At 35.7% G+C, this 16,956-nt stretch overlaps 1 protein-coding gene, 2 long non-coding RNA genes and 1 other non-coding gene across 4 annotated transcripts; 2 read left to right on the forward strand and 2 right to left on the reverse strand.

The window, feature by feature from the left end:
- Positions 1-2,651: 2,651 nt before the first annotated feature.
- On the forward strand, positions 2,652-3,216 carry LOC121777022. The gene is made up of 3 exons (XR_006045348.1): positions 2,652-2,703; positions 2,775-2,868; positions 2,956-3,216. It is a non-coding gene; the product is annotated as an uncharacterized LOC121777022 (long non-coding RNA).
- Positions 3,217-5,457: 2,241 nt separating this feature from the next.
- On the reverse strand, positions 5,458-7,649 carry LOC121775709 (probable xyloglucan endotransglucosylase/hydrolase protein 8). Its single transcript, XM_042172732.1, has 4 exons — positions 7,267-7,649; positions 7,077-7,177; positions 6,791-7,002; positions 5,458-6,017 (listed from the first exon to the last, which is right to left on the reverse strand). The coding sequence occupies exons 1-4, from the start codon at positions 7,433-7,435 to the stop codon at positions 5,615-5,617; spliced, it is 885 nt and encodes a 294-aa protein (XP_042028666.1). The 5' UTR covers positions 7,436-7,649; the 3' UTR covers positions 5,458-5,614.
- A 1,014-nt stretch (positions 7,650-8,663) lies between these two features.
- Positions 8,664-8,743, forward strand: TRNAL-UAG. The gene has a single exon. It is a non-coding gene; the product is annotated as a tRNA-Leu (tRNA).
- Positions 8,744-15,620: 6,877 nt separating this feature from the next.
- LOC121777359 lies at positions 15,621-16,659 on the reverse strand. The gene is made up of 4 exons (XR_006045472.1): positions 16,572-16,659; positions 16,398-16,491; positions 16,267-16,315; positions 15,621-15,729 (listed from the first exon to the last, which is right to left on the reverse strand). It is a non-coding gene; the product is annotated as an uncharacterized LOC121777359 (long non-coding RNA).
- Between the last annotated feature and the right edge of the window lie 297 nt (positions 16,660-16,956).

Consider the following 16,956-nt stretch of genomic DNA (forward strand, 5'->3'; position numbering starts at 1 on the left):
TTATGTTTTGTTTTTATGAGGAATAGAATAGATGTGGCAAAAATGAAACCTAATAAGTATGCCTAAACATCCGAGGTCCGGCCCAATTTCTTCGAAATTCTCTCAATATATTTAGGCCCAGCCCATGTCAATTAGTTTTTCTAAATAAATGGGCTCGGCCTACCCCATATCATTATAGGTATATTTTTCAACTTTTTATTTCATAATGCATAATATATGCATTACTTTTTAGTGTATAATACTAACCAAAATTCATTTATTTAACTTAAATGTCCAAGATTATAGTATATATCATGCGTCTGTCATTATATTTAATAATTTAGAACGTTAAAGGACAGATTAGTCGTCCATCATATTATACATGTACGAGACATTGAATGACATGATTTATGATTTCTCGAAATTTGATTAGCAAATATATGATTATGATCTCAATAGGTATAATATATAATTTCATAAATTTCTAATCATGCTTTTTTGTTGGTCTTATCGTCTTACATTTCTATAAATAATCATATTAGTTTTGTATGACACATCTCAATTAGGAAGTGAAATGGCGGGTTCACAAGACTCTGATGCTACTTCTAAAGGTAATCATCTTTTACACATTCCATTATTCAATATATCCTTTTTTTAGCAAACATTTTGTTTTTATAATGGAACATTTCTTGAATGGTGAGTGGCAGAAAAACCCTTCACAACAGCTGAAAGGGAATTGACTGAGAGGATGTATAAGTTGTTGGGAGATAAGTAATTTTCTTGCAACCATTCAATATGCCTCCAATTTTTAGTTTTCTTGAATTCTAGTATATCATTTTTTTATACCGAGTAGTATTTATTTTTCTCCATGCTATAATATGTATCCCTTCATTCATCAAAATTAGTCTTACTTAATTTATTTTTATAATTTGAATTCTAATTTAGTCATATTATATAGATTGTTAGGATTTTATATGAGTACATCTTTTTATAACCCACATGTTATAAATAAATATATGTGCAGTCATTTATTATCATTAAAAATAGTAAAATAAAATATTTTTACATTCTCATTTTCTTTCTCTCCTAAAAGCCGCCCCTCTCCCCATTTTTTCTATCATTTCATTTTTTTCCATCCAATAAGGATTAATCTCTAATTGATACATATCATTGTATATTATCAGATGGTCATTAATTGCTGGAAGAATTCCTGGAAGAGATGCCAACGAAATCAAGAAGTACTGTACAACTAATTTGTCGAAGGGAAGCAAATAAGATGCCTATAATTTCAACTATCGGCATGCATAATACGCAAAATTTAAATTATATTTTATAATTCTGTATGTTACGTTATAAATTACAGTAAAGCTAGCAAGAAAAGTTGTACGACAATGTTTCTGTCCCAAATGTTATACTCCTGAGTTTGGTATATAGAATTATAGATCGATCGACGATCATACTTCTCTAGATTTTTTAATGAAAACTATTTCTGTATTAACTAGTTTTTATTCATAATGTATAAAATTCCATTCAATGGATTAATGTGCAAAATATACCAATCAAAATTGATTTATCACTCCAGTTAAATTATAGTCTAAGAGTGAATGTGATATATAACCAATATTTATAACCTAGAAAACCTATAAACTTAGTAGTAGTACTTTTTAATTAAAAACAGAAAACCATTCGGGCCAACCCGTTTAGCCCGTTTTGTATATAATTTGCAAAATTACAGACCTAACCTGCTAGTTTTTTCTGCTATTCGAACTGACCCACGGATTTCACTGGCTTTACACTTGTAGATCGAGTTCAACTTTTTAACTATTTCATTCTTTGGTTGGCTTCATATATTAGTCACTATACGAGTTGCAATTTCATAGCATACTCATCTTTTTAAGGATAATTAGAGCCACATTCTAAATTATAACACGTAAAAAAAATCATGTAGTATTGAATGGGAAACAAAAGAACATATCCATCTTGTAAATAATGGCTGGAGAACTACACGAAGTGCAGTGTAGAACTAATAAATGAGGTGCTATGGACACCGCATTTACTTTGGATAATAGATTGGAACAATAATATTTGAAGAATAGAATCAAATAAGCTCAAAGATAATCGATTAAGCAAAATATAGTACTATATTCTATAAATGAGGTACCACGGACACGGATCAAGGCCGACTTTACTTTGGGTAATTAATTTGGACCAATAATATTTGAAGAATGAAATCAAGTAAGCTCAATTCATCAAAATATGCGACGTACAATATATTCTACCCCTCAAAGTAGGGGTGGGAATACGGGATATCGGGCGATTTATCCATATCGGACAATGAGTACTCGAATATTTAATTTTACGGGATCCCGACATGGAATTGGGTAATCTAATTTAGGAAATGTGTGTACCCTAATATCCAAATAGCATCCAATTCATTGTGTTCGGATACTTGTATCGGGTATTCAGGTACCCGACTTTGGGTCTAGTATTGGATTTACACTTTTGACGATTTTCGGGTAGGGTAACTGCGAGTACCCGTATTTCCATCTATAACTTTAGTCACTGTGAAATAATGTGTAGATAAACAGGCTTCTTTTGTGGGCCATTCTTATCCGATATTTCTATAAATAACCATCTCGTTAGTTTTGTATGACATAGCTCAATTAGGGAATGGAATGGCCAGTTCACAGATGTCTTCTTCCGATGTCCATTATATCTATAAAGGTAACTTTTTTCCCACGTTCCTTTTCTATAACGCTATAGCAACTGTTTCATTAATGAAACTTGAGTTGCAGAAACAAGAAGGAGAAGATCTGGTGAGGAAGTAGACAACTTCTCAAAAGATGAAAAAGACTTGATTTTGAGGATGTATGAGCTAGTGGGAGGGAGGTAAATAAGTAATTTTCTAGCTAGTCATTCAATGTTCCTCCAATTTTTATTATTTTTTTAAATTATCATCTTTTAATTATATGCAAGATGGTCGATAATTGCTGGAAGAAGTGGTGGGGAAATCAAGAACTACTGCGAAGCTCATTTTTCAGACAAGAAATGAGTAAGATGGCATTAATATGTATATGTAAAATAATTTCGAATCTATGTTATGTTTCTTATTGTTTTAGTGCGATTCTTGAAACGAAAAGGGATAGAAGGAAGCTACGTCGACTTTCCACATAAAGGCTTTGTGTCCATCCAAATTACAGCGATTGATTATATTACTTATTTTGATTTTTTTAACAATGATTATTTCTATGTTTGCTTATTGGCCACTACTTTCAGAATGGACGTTGAAAAAATCTTTCGTGAAACTGTATTAACTAATTTGTAGTATTCGATAAAGTTTTTCTAGGCAATTGGATTGATGACTGAAGGCTTTTATACAATAATATGTGTAAAAATTAGAAAAAAAATTAAATTAGAATGATTTATAAATTTTACTACAAGACTTTGATTGGTATCATGGAATTGATGAGGGTGTGGAATTGGTGTGAAGCCTTCAATTTCAAATTTAATATTTGGTCCTGCATAAAAAAATTGAATTTGGAACTGGATTAAAATTTCAAATTCTCTCAATTCTACAATTTGAATACAACTACAAATATACACGCATAAAGATTAAAAAATGGTCCCAAAGAAAAGCGAGGTTCCGAATCAGTTGTCCACATATCCATTTTATATCAGCCGTACAACTATAAGATATATGAATAACAATACTATAAATTAATTGTCTTAATATAATTTTAAGTATGCTTAAATAATTTTTTATATTAATTTATAGTATTATTTAGAAAATAATTGGAATAAGATATATGAATATAAATGTTTATTTAATACTCCCCCTGTCCCATCTCAAGTAATTGCATGCTTTTCAGCTTGTGTTTGGGAAAATAATAATAAATAGTTAAAGTCAAGAGAAAGTAAAGTAAGAAAGAGAATAATGTAGATATAACTCTCTTCTATATTATTCTCTCTGTTACTTTACTTTTTTCACTTTAACTATTTATTATCATCTTCGCAAAACAACGGCAAAAAAGAATCACTTGAGATAGGACGGAGGGAGTATAAATAATAGTATAATATTTTAGTAATTCTAAAATTATCCCATAAACTATTAGTGAAAATACAAAATATTATAGTATATAATTTATCCGCAAAAATCTAAATTTTTTATTTATAACATCTAATAAATATTTTAAAAATACATAAAAAATTTTAAAAAAATGTATAAAAATACTTTTCTACCCAGCCCAAACCCAATCCAGTCCAGCTAACTTGCTAAGTGGCCCTGGGCTAAGCTAGGTCCGATTTTATCGAAAGAATACAATCCAACTCAGCCCATCTCACTTTGGTGGTGAGCCTCTATCGTACGGGCAAGCCGCAAGCTATCTGGCATGTTGTGGGCTGAACATGCCCAACCTATTTGACAACTCTAATAAATATGGAGTATATCCTAATCATGCAATAATTATGTTGTCTATAATTATATATGTTTGTTTCCACAATCCCGAAAATTATGTTTTCTATATTTTATAGTTTGTCTCAACTTGTCGTTATGATCTTACGTATTTGTAGTTATATTTAGACCATCCGCAGCGGTGAGCAGCATGCTCACCGCCGTCCTTGCCGCTGGCAAGGACGGAGCTCGTCCGTTGATGCGCCCTGCCGCTGGCAGGGTGGTGCTCTTAGCTAAGAGCACGTCCGTGCCAGCGGCAAGAGCACGAGGTGGCGACGTGGCAGCTTCTGATTGGCCCGTTGATTTATCATTTTTTATTATTATTTTTTTAATAAAATCGAAAAAATCTGAAAAATTCAAAATTAATAAAAAAAATATTTTCTCACTTCCTAATAAAATATATCCATTTTTTCCACACTTTTAATTTATTTTTTTTCATTATTTTTACCCCAAAATTCATACTTTCATCTATAAATACTCTCATTTCAAACACAAAAAATGACACTATACTAAACAACTCTCTAAATCTCAATATTTATGAGTTTAATTATGTAATTTTTAATTTTTAGGAGTTTAATTATGTAATTTTTAATTTTTAGGATTTTAATTATGTAATTTTTTATTTTATTTGTAATTTGTAATATTTATTGTGGTTTTTAAATGAATTTTAATATTATGGAAATGTTTTTGTTTAATTGAATTTTATATTAATTGTGATCGTCCTTGCGGAAGAGCACAGTTGTGGGTATTGTGCTCTTGCCAGAGAGCAGGCATGAATAGTACCGCCTGGGCCCACAACCGTGCCGCTGGCAAGAGCACGGTTGTGGATGCTCTTAGGTCGAACATTGGTAAAGGAAAGGAAAGCCAGGCAAGGCACTACTTTTGTTGTACTATTGTTTCAACCAACATTTGTAACAAGTCAACTGGACTGCTTCTAAACTTCGTGGTACATGTGATAGTATTACTAAATAAAACATGATTGAATAGCATGTGCAAAACTGATTCCAATTGACAGAGTAGCAGCATACTGAAATACAAAAAATAAAGAAAATTAGTGTTTTTCTTTCCCCCTCTTCAAACATAGACACTTGATATACATCATAATTTGAGTAAGATATCAATAAATTGCATCAATAGAAATGTGAAAAAAAAAAGAATGGCAAAATTTTAATAGTGAAGAAATATTTAGGCATAGGGATTAAGCCAACACTCTTCAGGCAACGTAGGAAACCTCTTTGTATCCTTGCAATAGTCATAGATAACAAGGTTCCTCTGCACCCAGGCGTAGTCCAACTTCTGGTCATCGTTGAGGTGCCATGCCGCGTACTGGTCCCACCAATTTTCCGTGGTGGTGGAGACGCAGGCCGGGTAGGGGTCCTTCCACTGGCACGCGTCCACGTTGAAGTTCGTGTACGATGACACGAATGGCGCATTCTTCCAGTCCGTCTTCTCCAGCCCTCCCCTCGTCGCCCAGTCATCTGCATTCCAGATGCTCGAGAACAGATACATCGGCTTTTGATCCGGGTAGAAGTTGTTGGTGTAGTTCGTATTCTTGTACACTCTTATCGGAACCTCGTCCACGAAAAACCTATTTTTGCCATCTTATATATTACTCCCTTCATCCACCATAAAATGTTTCATTTTGAATTTAAAAGGAGTATCTCATTTTGAAAAGAATAAATGTCAAGGTAAAATGTCTTAATTCTTGTTTACTCTCTCTGTCCTCGAAATAATGACTCATGTTACCCTTTTGAGATGTCCATTATTTAATGAATCATTTTTTTTTTCATTTTTGGTAAGTGGACCCTACACTCTACTAAACCATACTCTCTCTTTTCGCGAGCAGTCTATGATTAAAAGTTCAAGTATATGGTAAATAGGTATCACATTCCACCAATTAATTCGAATTACATCTCATTGTAAATTAATAAAAAAATGAGACTCCATTTAATTAACTTTTTCCACTCAATGTCATTTATACTAGTATTATTTCTTAAAACTCATACTGAACTCAACCAGGGCTCTTAATCGCGAATAGAAGGGGTATTACACTCACATTACATTATAAACTACTCCATATACATAGTAAGTGCGACTCGCATTACACTAACTCTTTCACCTTCATTTTTCACAAAATCAAACAAATTTTCAAAACTCACATCAAGTCAAACGAGTCTTTAAATTGTTAACCGACGGATTCGGTAAATAAGCTCAACATTCTAGTAATTTATCACATTCATATTTCATCATAAACCAACCATCAAAAAAACTATCACTACTGCATAGACGAAGAATATATAAAAGTGAGACCCACGGTCATATAGAATATTCCAAAGGAATTAAATAAATTCGAAAACTTACACCAATTGATGGCTATTCCAGAGCATGGAGTAGCTGTGGTAATCCTCAGTGGGATCGAACCACAGGCTGTGTCTCATCTCCCGATTACCGGTCCCGTTCTTGTACACGTTCGTCTGAATGATGTAAGGCTCCCCGGTCCGGTTCCCCAAGAACTCAATGTCCACCTCATCCCTCTCCGGCCCCACTCCTTTTTCCGAGCAATCCGAGCACATCTGTTTCCATTCTCATCATCAACCTATATTCCACAATTATATAATTAAACACCGCCGCCGAAATCTATACTCACATAATAAGCCGTGACGACTCCAGCAGAATCCCCTCCTACGAGCTTCAGCTTCATGCTGAACCACCCGAATCTGTAGCTCTGCTTCGTCGTAAACCCACAACCTACCAAATTCAACTCGCTGATGATGATGATGATAATATCATATCCCTAAAGGCTAAAAAAAGATGTATATTTGTTAGAGTTACCACACCTGCATCTTGATCGAGGGAGAGGTGCCAGATCTGCCCGTCTTCGGAGGTCTTGAAGTTCCTCTCCGGGCAGCTTTTGCTGAAGTTGTCGTCGAACGAGTCAGCTGCCCGGGAAAAGGGAGAAAACACGGCAAGCAAAAGCGCGGCGAAGAGAATAGCGCTTCTCTCCATTTTTCGCTTTCGTGCGCAGCGCTCCTCTCTTGGGCGACTTTTAAAACGTCAAATTATACAACTGGAAGGTGAGGAAATTGAGCATATTTTATTGTCGGCGAAATTTAATAAACTGTTAGTAGAAATTGGATTTAAATTTGGCAGTGGAAATAAAAAGGTGGGGTTGTGGGCGACATGTTGCATGAAAGAACGTGAGGGTGTTTGATTGGTGTTTATATTAATCAGAAAGTTCTTGGGTCTGACAACTGGAAATGGGGAGGACAGACACAATAGATCTACATTGCTTATTATTTAAGTGTTACACTTTTTTTTTGCAGTTAAATTGAATTCTTTCAAATGAAGGGATTGAATATTTGACTTTCCTATTTTGGGTTATGCTCTTTTGACTTATCATGTTTGTCTTGCAAGTAAATTTATCACTGACCAATTGAACATTGAGTCACTAGTGATCATAGAAGGAATAGTCTATTAAATTTATATACGGGTTTCATTTATCTTTTTACATCGATTTGGATTATTATTTTTTATGTTCAACATAGTTGAACTTTTTTCTTGAACGAATTATGCCAGTTAGACCAAATTTAAAGCATATATGTTACTGCATGGGTCAATCATTTTTTAAGTTTTAATTCACATTTACTGTTGGACCAGTTAAATTTAATCCACACAATCAGACCCACTCTAATATATCATATGATAAAAAACTATATATGAATTTTTATTAGTTTCTCAATGAACCAAAACTTTGGTTGTAATAATTTATTACTCCGTATTTGATTACCTTATCTTTTGGTAAAATGAAACGCACTTCTTTGGAAATAGATTTGGAGATTTTATTATGTGAATTCAATGTATACCCGTGACTGTGTTCAGAGTCGAGTCTTATTCCTGATGTAGAGTCTCCCTCATGAGAGAAATAATATAGGATATTTTTGTTATGGGTAAAAAGCTTTTCCTTTTTTTGCTTATGTTAGATTCATAAAATTCATGTCTGTATTCATCTATCTTCTTTCATTTGGAATTTAGTGGACACAAAGTAAATTATTAAAATTGCATAATTAGTTGGACTTATTTTGCATTGGTTGAAGAGGTGTGAGCCAATCATAAATTATTTCACGAAGTTTGACATGTTAAATTCTCACATGGCCAACCACAATTATTCACGTGCTATGGGTGTCGGTGCCAGATTATTACTCATATTCTTTTACAAATATATTTATAACATCTAGACAGTTTGGCCGAGTGGTCTAAGGCGCCAGATTTAGGCTCTGGTCCGAAAGGGCGTGGGTTCAAATCCCACAGCTGTCAATATTTTATTTCCATGTTTTAGAGTTTATTTTTATTTTTATTTTCTGAGTTTGTTTTACTTTAATCAGTGAAACTAAACCCTCCTGATTAAATATTTTTTACTTTTGTTTTGCTGACAATTTATTTCCATGTTTTAGATTTTATTTTTATTTTCTGAATTTGTTTTATTTTAATCGGTGAAGCTTAAGCCTCCTAATTAATATTTTAACTAAAGAAGGATATATAGAACATGTTGGGATCAGACCAGTCCGGATTCATTAATTACCGAGACCTCTTTGTTCTTGTACAAGAGAGCTCAACCAAACTCTCAACCAAGCGGTTGATTTAATCAATATTACAAGTTTGATTACAAGTAATAAACCATAGCTATTACAAGTCTTGACAGAAACCCTAGCTAGTCCCTTGACTAAATTGCAGCATGCACACTTAAAGAAACAAGTTAGTAATAACAAACACGATCCTCTCGGATCTAAGATATTACAACTGAAATGAACAAGAAACATTAGAAAACCGAATAGAACACAGTGTTTGGCTCAGCCACCCGCCAACAGTTCAGATCTATTCAACCAGACCCAATGGAGCACCGTTGAATCTGACCAGAGATTCACCTCTCACCGTCAATACTGACTCACCGCAGCCCCTTCACACCGGATCTAGCACTACCGCACACAATCTCACACAGAATCTCTCACAAGCCAAAACCCTAGATTTCGCACACACACCGGCAACCGAAGCAGTTGCCTTCGCCAGCTAACACCACCGTCAATCGCACAAGGAAACAGCAAAGGACTCACAGGGAACTACCGGAGAAGTCAGCGGAGAAGAAGAGAGAAGTTGAGAGAGAAGAGAGAACACACTGAATCGAGTATAAAGAGACAGAGAGAGAAGTGTAAAGTGAGTGATACAAACCGTCACACCTCTCGCATATCTAACAAAACCCTACATCCAACGGCGCAAGTTCAAGATCCAAGTGAAGGTAAGATGTGTTAGTCATCAGACGGTGGAGACCAAAGGTCACAGGCTCAAGGGCTTGGCTTCTTGGCCTAGCCCAATAAATTGGCATCAGGTCAAATTAATTCACAGCCCAAATAAATGTCCACAAAAAATATTCTAACAGAACAACAGATAATTAAGATTTTAATCTAGACTTTCTATTTTCATGTTTGTTTAAGAAAATGGAAGAAATCCGACACCCAAAACCACTTTTGGATTAAGATTTATAGATTTACATTTTTCAGTTATCGGAGTATTATTTTGTACTTTACCAATAGTCAAGAAATAAACTTTAGAAAATGGAAGAAAAAGTTGTAGGAAAGTGTATAGGTCTAGTTTATGTTACATTGGCTTTTCGTAACTGGGGAGACACCTATAAAGAAAAAGGTGAAATGGTATACACTTTAAAATGGGCTTATACTACTCCATAATTTAACGCATGTAATTTTCTAATTGAAGTAATTAAGGGAAGAGGCTTATGAGCCCAAATAGCCAAAACCCAAATAAACACCAATGAAGAACCACTACTGTTAATTTAATCTATGATGGATATATTTACATTTAGCTTGCAAAAATAAACAATTAATTTCTATACAAATATTGAAATGTCAGGTTTTTCTTGCGTAGATAAAAAAACTGTGATAATTTTCAAATACTTTCCAATTTTAGCAATAAGATAAGGCCCCAAAATTTTAATGCCAATATTTCCATATTATTGTATTAGACAACTTTTGTATAAGCCCAATTGACTAATTGAATGACTCAACAGAGTGGGTTAGGACACTCCTTTATGCTCAAACCTACATGTAGGGAGAAGGAAGCCCATTAGGTTTACAAGAAAATGTGAGTTTTCATGTTCTACGATGTTGTCACTGTGTGGTATATTTGGGACATACGGAATAGAATAGCTTTGGTAAATTTCGAATCCATTTGGATGGCCGAAAAGAAACATTTTTTTACCATCATGGCATATGAATTAGAGGATGGTGCACTGAATTCTCTTTCTTGTTGGGACAAATGTTGGAGAGATAGGAATGATGTTAGATAGTGAGAGCAATCAGTCATTCACATAAAACACAGACATGGTAAGTGGAAGTGAGCTGCTTTGTGCTTTAGTGTTCGACCTAGTCTGTTGTAAACTAGTTTTATTCTTTTTTAGGTTGTCTTACTATAACTTTAGCCGTTTCTTTTTGGCAAAAAACAACAAAACTTTTTTTTTATTTCCTACTTTATTATTCATTTACTTAACTCATTTAATACAATTTTTCTTAAATCTTGTGCCGAAAAGAAATGTCTCTACTATATAGGGACTCTGCCAACACTTTGTAGTTGGTGTGTCTCTATAGGAGCTAGTTTCCCTTCATGACCTACTGGTTTTTTAGTTGCCAGATGATCATAATGTAATACTCCATAATTGTTTAGTTACTTGTCTTCTGTTAAATTTCATACTACTACTAAATGAGGTAATTTGATTTTATTAAAAAAATTATTATATTAAATCAAGCAATTCGTTTCATTAGTAAATTTTATTTAATAATTTTACAATAAAATTTAAAAATAAGTAACTAAATCTTCCTCATTCTGATGAATATATAATGATTTTCGTGAAAACGTTAATTGAGTTTGTTACAGTATGAATTAAAAAAAATGGGTATATATTTGTCTAAATCCTATGAAGATATCTTTTCTGAGATACCATTGTAACTATTTTTCTTATTTTATTTTAAGTTTTAAGATATTCTTGGAGAGAGTGCCGATCTGCTGCGCGTCGCAAATGAGCGCTTGATTTAAGCGACAGAGCCACGTCACCATTTTTTCTATATTTTTTATTTCTCTTTTTTTGTCCTTTCTTCTGTCTAGATAATAACGGATTCATCTCTGTATTCTCTGTTATACCTTAGTTCAGTTCTCAAATTCACTTCCTCAACCGCATCCTTTGTTCCTGCTAGCAAAACTGCTAAATAATATTTATCCGAAAATTTTGCGCCCCTTCTGTCCACCATATCTGCGTTGCGCCATGATTTTTATATTTCTGAGAAAGCACAATTTGTCATCCCACACTCAAGACTCAAGAGCCAAGACTCACTGCATCTCCAATAGCGGCGACCGCACCGGCTAGCCAGTTCTTGGCGCTCGCCGGTCCGCTCGTCAAACCATTGTAGCCGGCGAGCGCCAAATCGGCGAGAAAAACGGTGAGCGCACGCCGATTCCCGAGCGCTCAGCGATGCGCTCGCCGATCTCCTGGCCGCCATTGCAGGCTCCAGATCAGCGAGCGGGATTTTTTTTTAATTTTCGAAACACTATATATACGCGATTTTCACGTCATTTTCACTTGTACCACTTGTTTTAACGAGTTTTTCTCTCTATCTTAATTTCTGTACAAGATCAACAACGCGAAATGAGTAACGCGGGTGGTAGTAGTGGCGGTAGTGGTGGGGATGCTGAGGAGTTCGAACGGCGTTTGAACGAACAGTTGGAGGCCTATATGTCCCGAGGGATCGACCGGCTGATACAACGGGTCTTGCAGCCGGCGGTACCTCGACCTCGACCCGTTGTCCACCGCCGAGCAGTGATTGATCGGGATCACGTAGCTGCACATCAGCGGCTATTTGACGACTATTTCGCACCGGAGCCGCGGTTTAACGCCAACATTTTCATGCGGCATTTTAGGATGAGTAAGGCCCTGTTTAGAGTAAGGCCCTGTTTATGCGTACTGTTGACGCTTTGGCGCGTCAATATCTGTGTTTCCGCTTCAGGCACGATGCGGCTGGCAGACCCGGCCACACACCTATTCAAAAGTGCACTGCGGCAATCAGGCAGTTGGCCTACGGAGGCGCGGCAGACATGTGGGACGAGTACCTCCACATCGGCGAGTCGACTGCCCTTAAATGTATGAAGTATTTCTGTCAGAGCGTGGTTGAAATATTCGGTGATCAGTACCTTTGAAGCCCTACCCCGAAGACTGTCAGGAGCTGATGCAGATGCACGGGGCGAAGCATGGGTTCCCGGGTATGTTAGGCAGCATAGATTGTATGCATTGGGAGTGGAAGAACTGCCCCGCTGCCTGGAAAGGGTTCTACACGACCGGCTACAAGGGAAAGAATCCCACGATGATCCTCGAGGCCGTAGCTGATTACCGGCTATGGATTTGGCATGCATATTTTGGGGTAGCAGGGTCGAACAACGACCTCAACGTCCTCAACTCGTCGCCCTTTTTCAAAGAGCAGTGACAAGGCGTCGGTCCGACCATCAGTTTTGTCGCCAACGGGAACCAGCATGATATGAGCTACTACTTGGCGGATGAGATATATATCCTAGGTGGCCCGTCTTTGTGAAGACGATCAGATGCGCATCAGATGAGAGGAAGCCTACTTTGCAGAACGGCAGGAGTCGGCGCGCAAGGACGTGGAGCGCGCATTTGGTGTGCTCCAGTCTCAATGGGCGGCAATTAGGGGTCCAACGCGTTTGTGGCATGTCGACTGCATTGCTGATATAATGTACGCCCGTATTATCATGCACAACATGATTGTCGAAGATGAAGGTGTACAACTGACTAGCTGGACCAACGACGATTATGAAGCCGGTCCAAGCTATGTCGTGGCCACCCCCAGCGTACGAAGTGGGGTACCTCACGATGAAGCCGGCCGTCTCCAAGCACATGCCGACATGCGCCAAGTGGAAGCTCATATTCGACTCCAAAATGATTTAATTGAAGAGTTGTGGGCGCGGAGGACTGCACGGCGTTAGTTGTTTTGTAATTTTGTAAATTTTTTTAATGTACCTTTTTTAATTTAAATGAAATTATTGCATTTTTCAGTATTTGTGTTGTAAGTTGAATTCCGTATTTTGTGTGATTGTTATTTTTATAATTTTTTTATTATAGCTGAGCTATTGCTTGTCCAGTTGCTTGTCCTGATGATGTGGCAGGAGGAGTTTTAGTGCTGATGATGTGGCAGGAGGAGTTTATGGCTGGGCTATGGCGAGGCTATTGCTATTCGAGATACTATTATTGATTTTGCACAATAAATCAATTAATCTCAAAATCACAATTATATTTGCAGAATCAAAGATCATTCCAAATAAATGGTAAATCAGCAACTAACTATCTTTTAACTACATCCAACCTTGCAGATCTATTTCAGATTCAAAACAAAGACTGGGATAATTCTTTGTTTAAGTAATTATATCTAAGAGCATCTCCAGTGGGCGGACATCTCACTAGGACATCCACTAGGACATCCCAAAAACACCTTCTGCCACTTCACTAGGACTTCCCATCCCACTGCCACGTCACTAGGACTTCCCCTGCACAATCCGCCCTTCCCATCGCCCTTCCCACTAGGACATCCCGCAATTAAAAAAAATCATACATTAACAAATAAAACAATTAACATTTACGGAAATAAAATTTGACCGAGAATACGAACGGGAAAAATTAACAACTTCATCGGAAATAAAATTCAACGAGCCGTATATATAGAGTTTAAAAAAAAAATTTAAAAACGGGACATCCGACTGGGCGCCACAATGGCGGACGTCAGCCCGCCCGTCGCGCCGACGTCCGAGGACACCCGACGTCCTCACGGGACGTCCCTATCCGACCCTAAACGCCACAATGGCGGACGTCCCGGTCGCCCGTCGCGACGTCCGACCGGATGTCCAACCGGACGTCCGCCATTAGAGATGCTCTAACCAACATGTTCCTGCTTCCTTGGGGACAAATATTTGTTGGGTATAATTTCCCCAAAAATTTGCGTGTCAAGGCCTCTGGCTATTGAATTAGTCAAATAGAAATTTGTTCTTCGACTTCTGTGCTATTATCCTCTTCGTTGATGATTTTCTCGAAGTTGAATGTTCAATCACTTTTGAGAAGTGAAAAAAATGAAGAGAGAGGAATCGATAAGTAAAGTAAAAAATGAGGAGAGAGAAGAAATACACTCTGTCGCTCAAATGGCGCTCAAAATAATCGCAAGCAGAACATTTCCCATAGTCTACGAGTATTCGTTAATTAGTTGTAAAATTTATTTTTAACAAATTCCCAAACGCTAATTTATCTTAGTATAGTAGATAGTACTTTTGTGATAGAAGAAGGTAAACAATTTTATAGGCCCATTAAGAGCATCTCCAATGGCGGACGTTCGGTCGGACATCCGCGACGGGCGACTGGGATGCCCGCCATTGTGGCGTTTCAACTCGGATACGGACGTCTTGTAAGGACGTCGGATGTCCTCGGACGTGCGGGGTCGGACGTCCGTTATTTAATTTTTTTTTAAACTCTATATATACAGCTCGTTGAACTTCATTTCATTCGCACCACTTGTGTTAACGTAAATTGCTTTATTTGTGTTGAAATTTTAATGAAGTTGATAATTTTCCCCGTTCGTATTCGTGTTGAAATTTTATTTCCGTAAACGTAAATTGCTTTATTTGTGAATTTGTGATTTTTTTTATTGCAAGAAGTCCTAGTGGGAAGGTTGATGGGAAGGGCGGATTGTAAAGGGGAAGTCCTAGTGACGTGGCCGGACCGGAGGTGTTTTTGGGAAGTCCTAGTGGATGTTCATGTGGGACATCCGTGCATTGGAGATGCTAACAAATTGTATTACTAGCTTCTTCTGCTTTTTCTGCATCCTCAAAAATGCGTATAAACAATCTTCCCCAAATCCCAAATATATCAAAATCTATCAATATCTAAAGTGAGAGTTTTTTGGACTGCCACCTGGCAGCATTTTGGCGGGAAAATGAAATTCTGCTTTTTTTGTTTTTTTATTGCATTTTTTTATGAATATTGTTTCTGTCATTCATTCATGGTTCCAATGCTGCTGTCCTGTTTTTGTTATTTGAATTTTTTTAGCTTTAGTTTGATTGGCTTGTGCAGTTCACTATTTTTTGAACTATTAAACCCCAATCCTATTTTGTAAAAAAACACAAATATATCACACTTTTTAAAGGTGATTGAGATAAGTATCTTCTGCAAATTCCAATGCTTCACTTACCTGAACAAGTATAAAAGATATATTAGTTTTCATATATTTACAACATTAAAAAATTTGAATAAGAAAAAATGTTATAACTTTTTTTGTATACTATGTAAAATGTATTCAATGTTGAATGTTGGAATAAGAGAAATTGCAAAGATATAATCAGTAGGATATGCATATATTCAATATAAGATGAACACAATTAATTAGTACGGACTTTGCTAGGATATATATATATATATATATATATATATATATATATATATATATATATATATATATATATATATATATATATATATATATATATATATATATATATATTCTATGGAATTATTTTTGGTATCAAATCTGGTGATTAATACATGTATCTCAGTGATAATTTAAGAATTTCAAGCTGCATAATAAAAAATGTATCATTTAATGTTATGTGTAATAGATCTGTAGTGCATTAAAATCATATGATTGAAGAACCTAGACCTTGAATTCATATTCTTTGAGTGTCCTGATTTCAATATCCAAGTTTGCAAATCTAATAAATAAGAATAGTACCTGTTTTTGGTTTTGCATATTTTTCCATTAAGATTAAGATTCAGATATCCTGTAAATGTAATCATTTGTTGATTAGTATCTTAATCTGAAAATAATATAGTTCTTAAAGTGGGATACATTCATACTGTTACCTATTTTTTGCTCTTTCTTCCTCTTCTATTTTGCACAGTTTTGTGTGTAATGTTAAAGTCTTCAAGCTTGAATGTAATTATTTGTTAATATAACCTGCAGATCAAATCAGATGTTGATGATTATGTTAGTCTATATAATATACTTCTTAAAGCTGTTTAAACTAAATGTCTTACCAAATAATTGGAAATTCTTCTTCATCTTCTTTCTTTTCCACAATGTAGATTATGAAATATTAAAGGTATGTGCGTTATTTGGTTAAGGTTTACTGTAAACAAAATAAATTATGAATTACTTGGTTAATCTGGCAATAATATATTTATTCAAGCTAATAAATGGAAGTAGTTACCTATTTTGTGTTCTTTCTTCTTCCTTTTCTCTTTTCCACATTGTAGAGTGTACAATATAAAGAGGCTTATAGGCGTGCCTGTATCTGTATCCTTTTTTATTGGTTGCAGCAGTCTTTCTCTCTCTTCCTTCTTGAAGATTAGAGGTGGCTCTTCTGTCATTAGTCATTAATGAGGCTATCAGGTGACCCAATTAATGGGCCCTATAATTAAT

This window comes from Salvia splendens, chromosome 18, assembly GCF_004379255.2.
Source record: "Salvia splendens isolate huo1 chromosome 18, SspV2, whole genome shotgun sequence".
Taxonomy (NCBI): domain Eukaryota; kingdom Viridiplantae; phylum Streptophyta; class Magnoliopsida; order Lamiales; family Lamiaceae; genus Salvia; species Salvia splendens.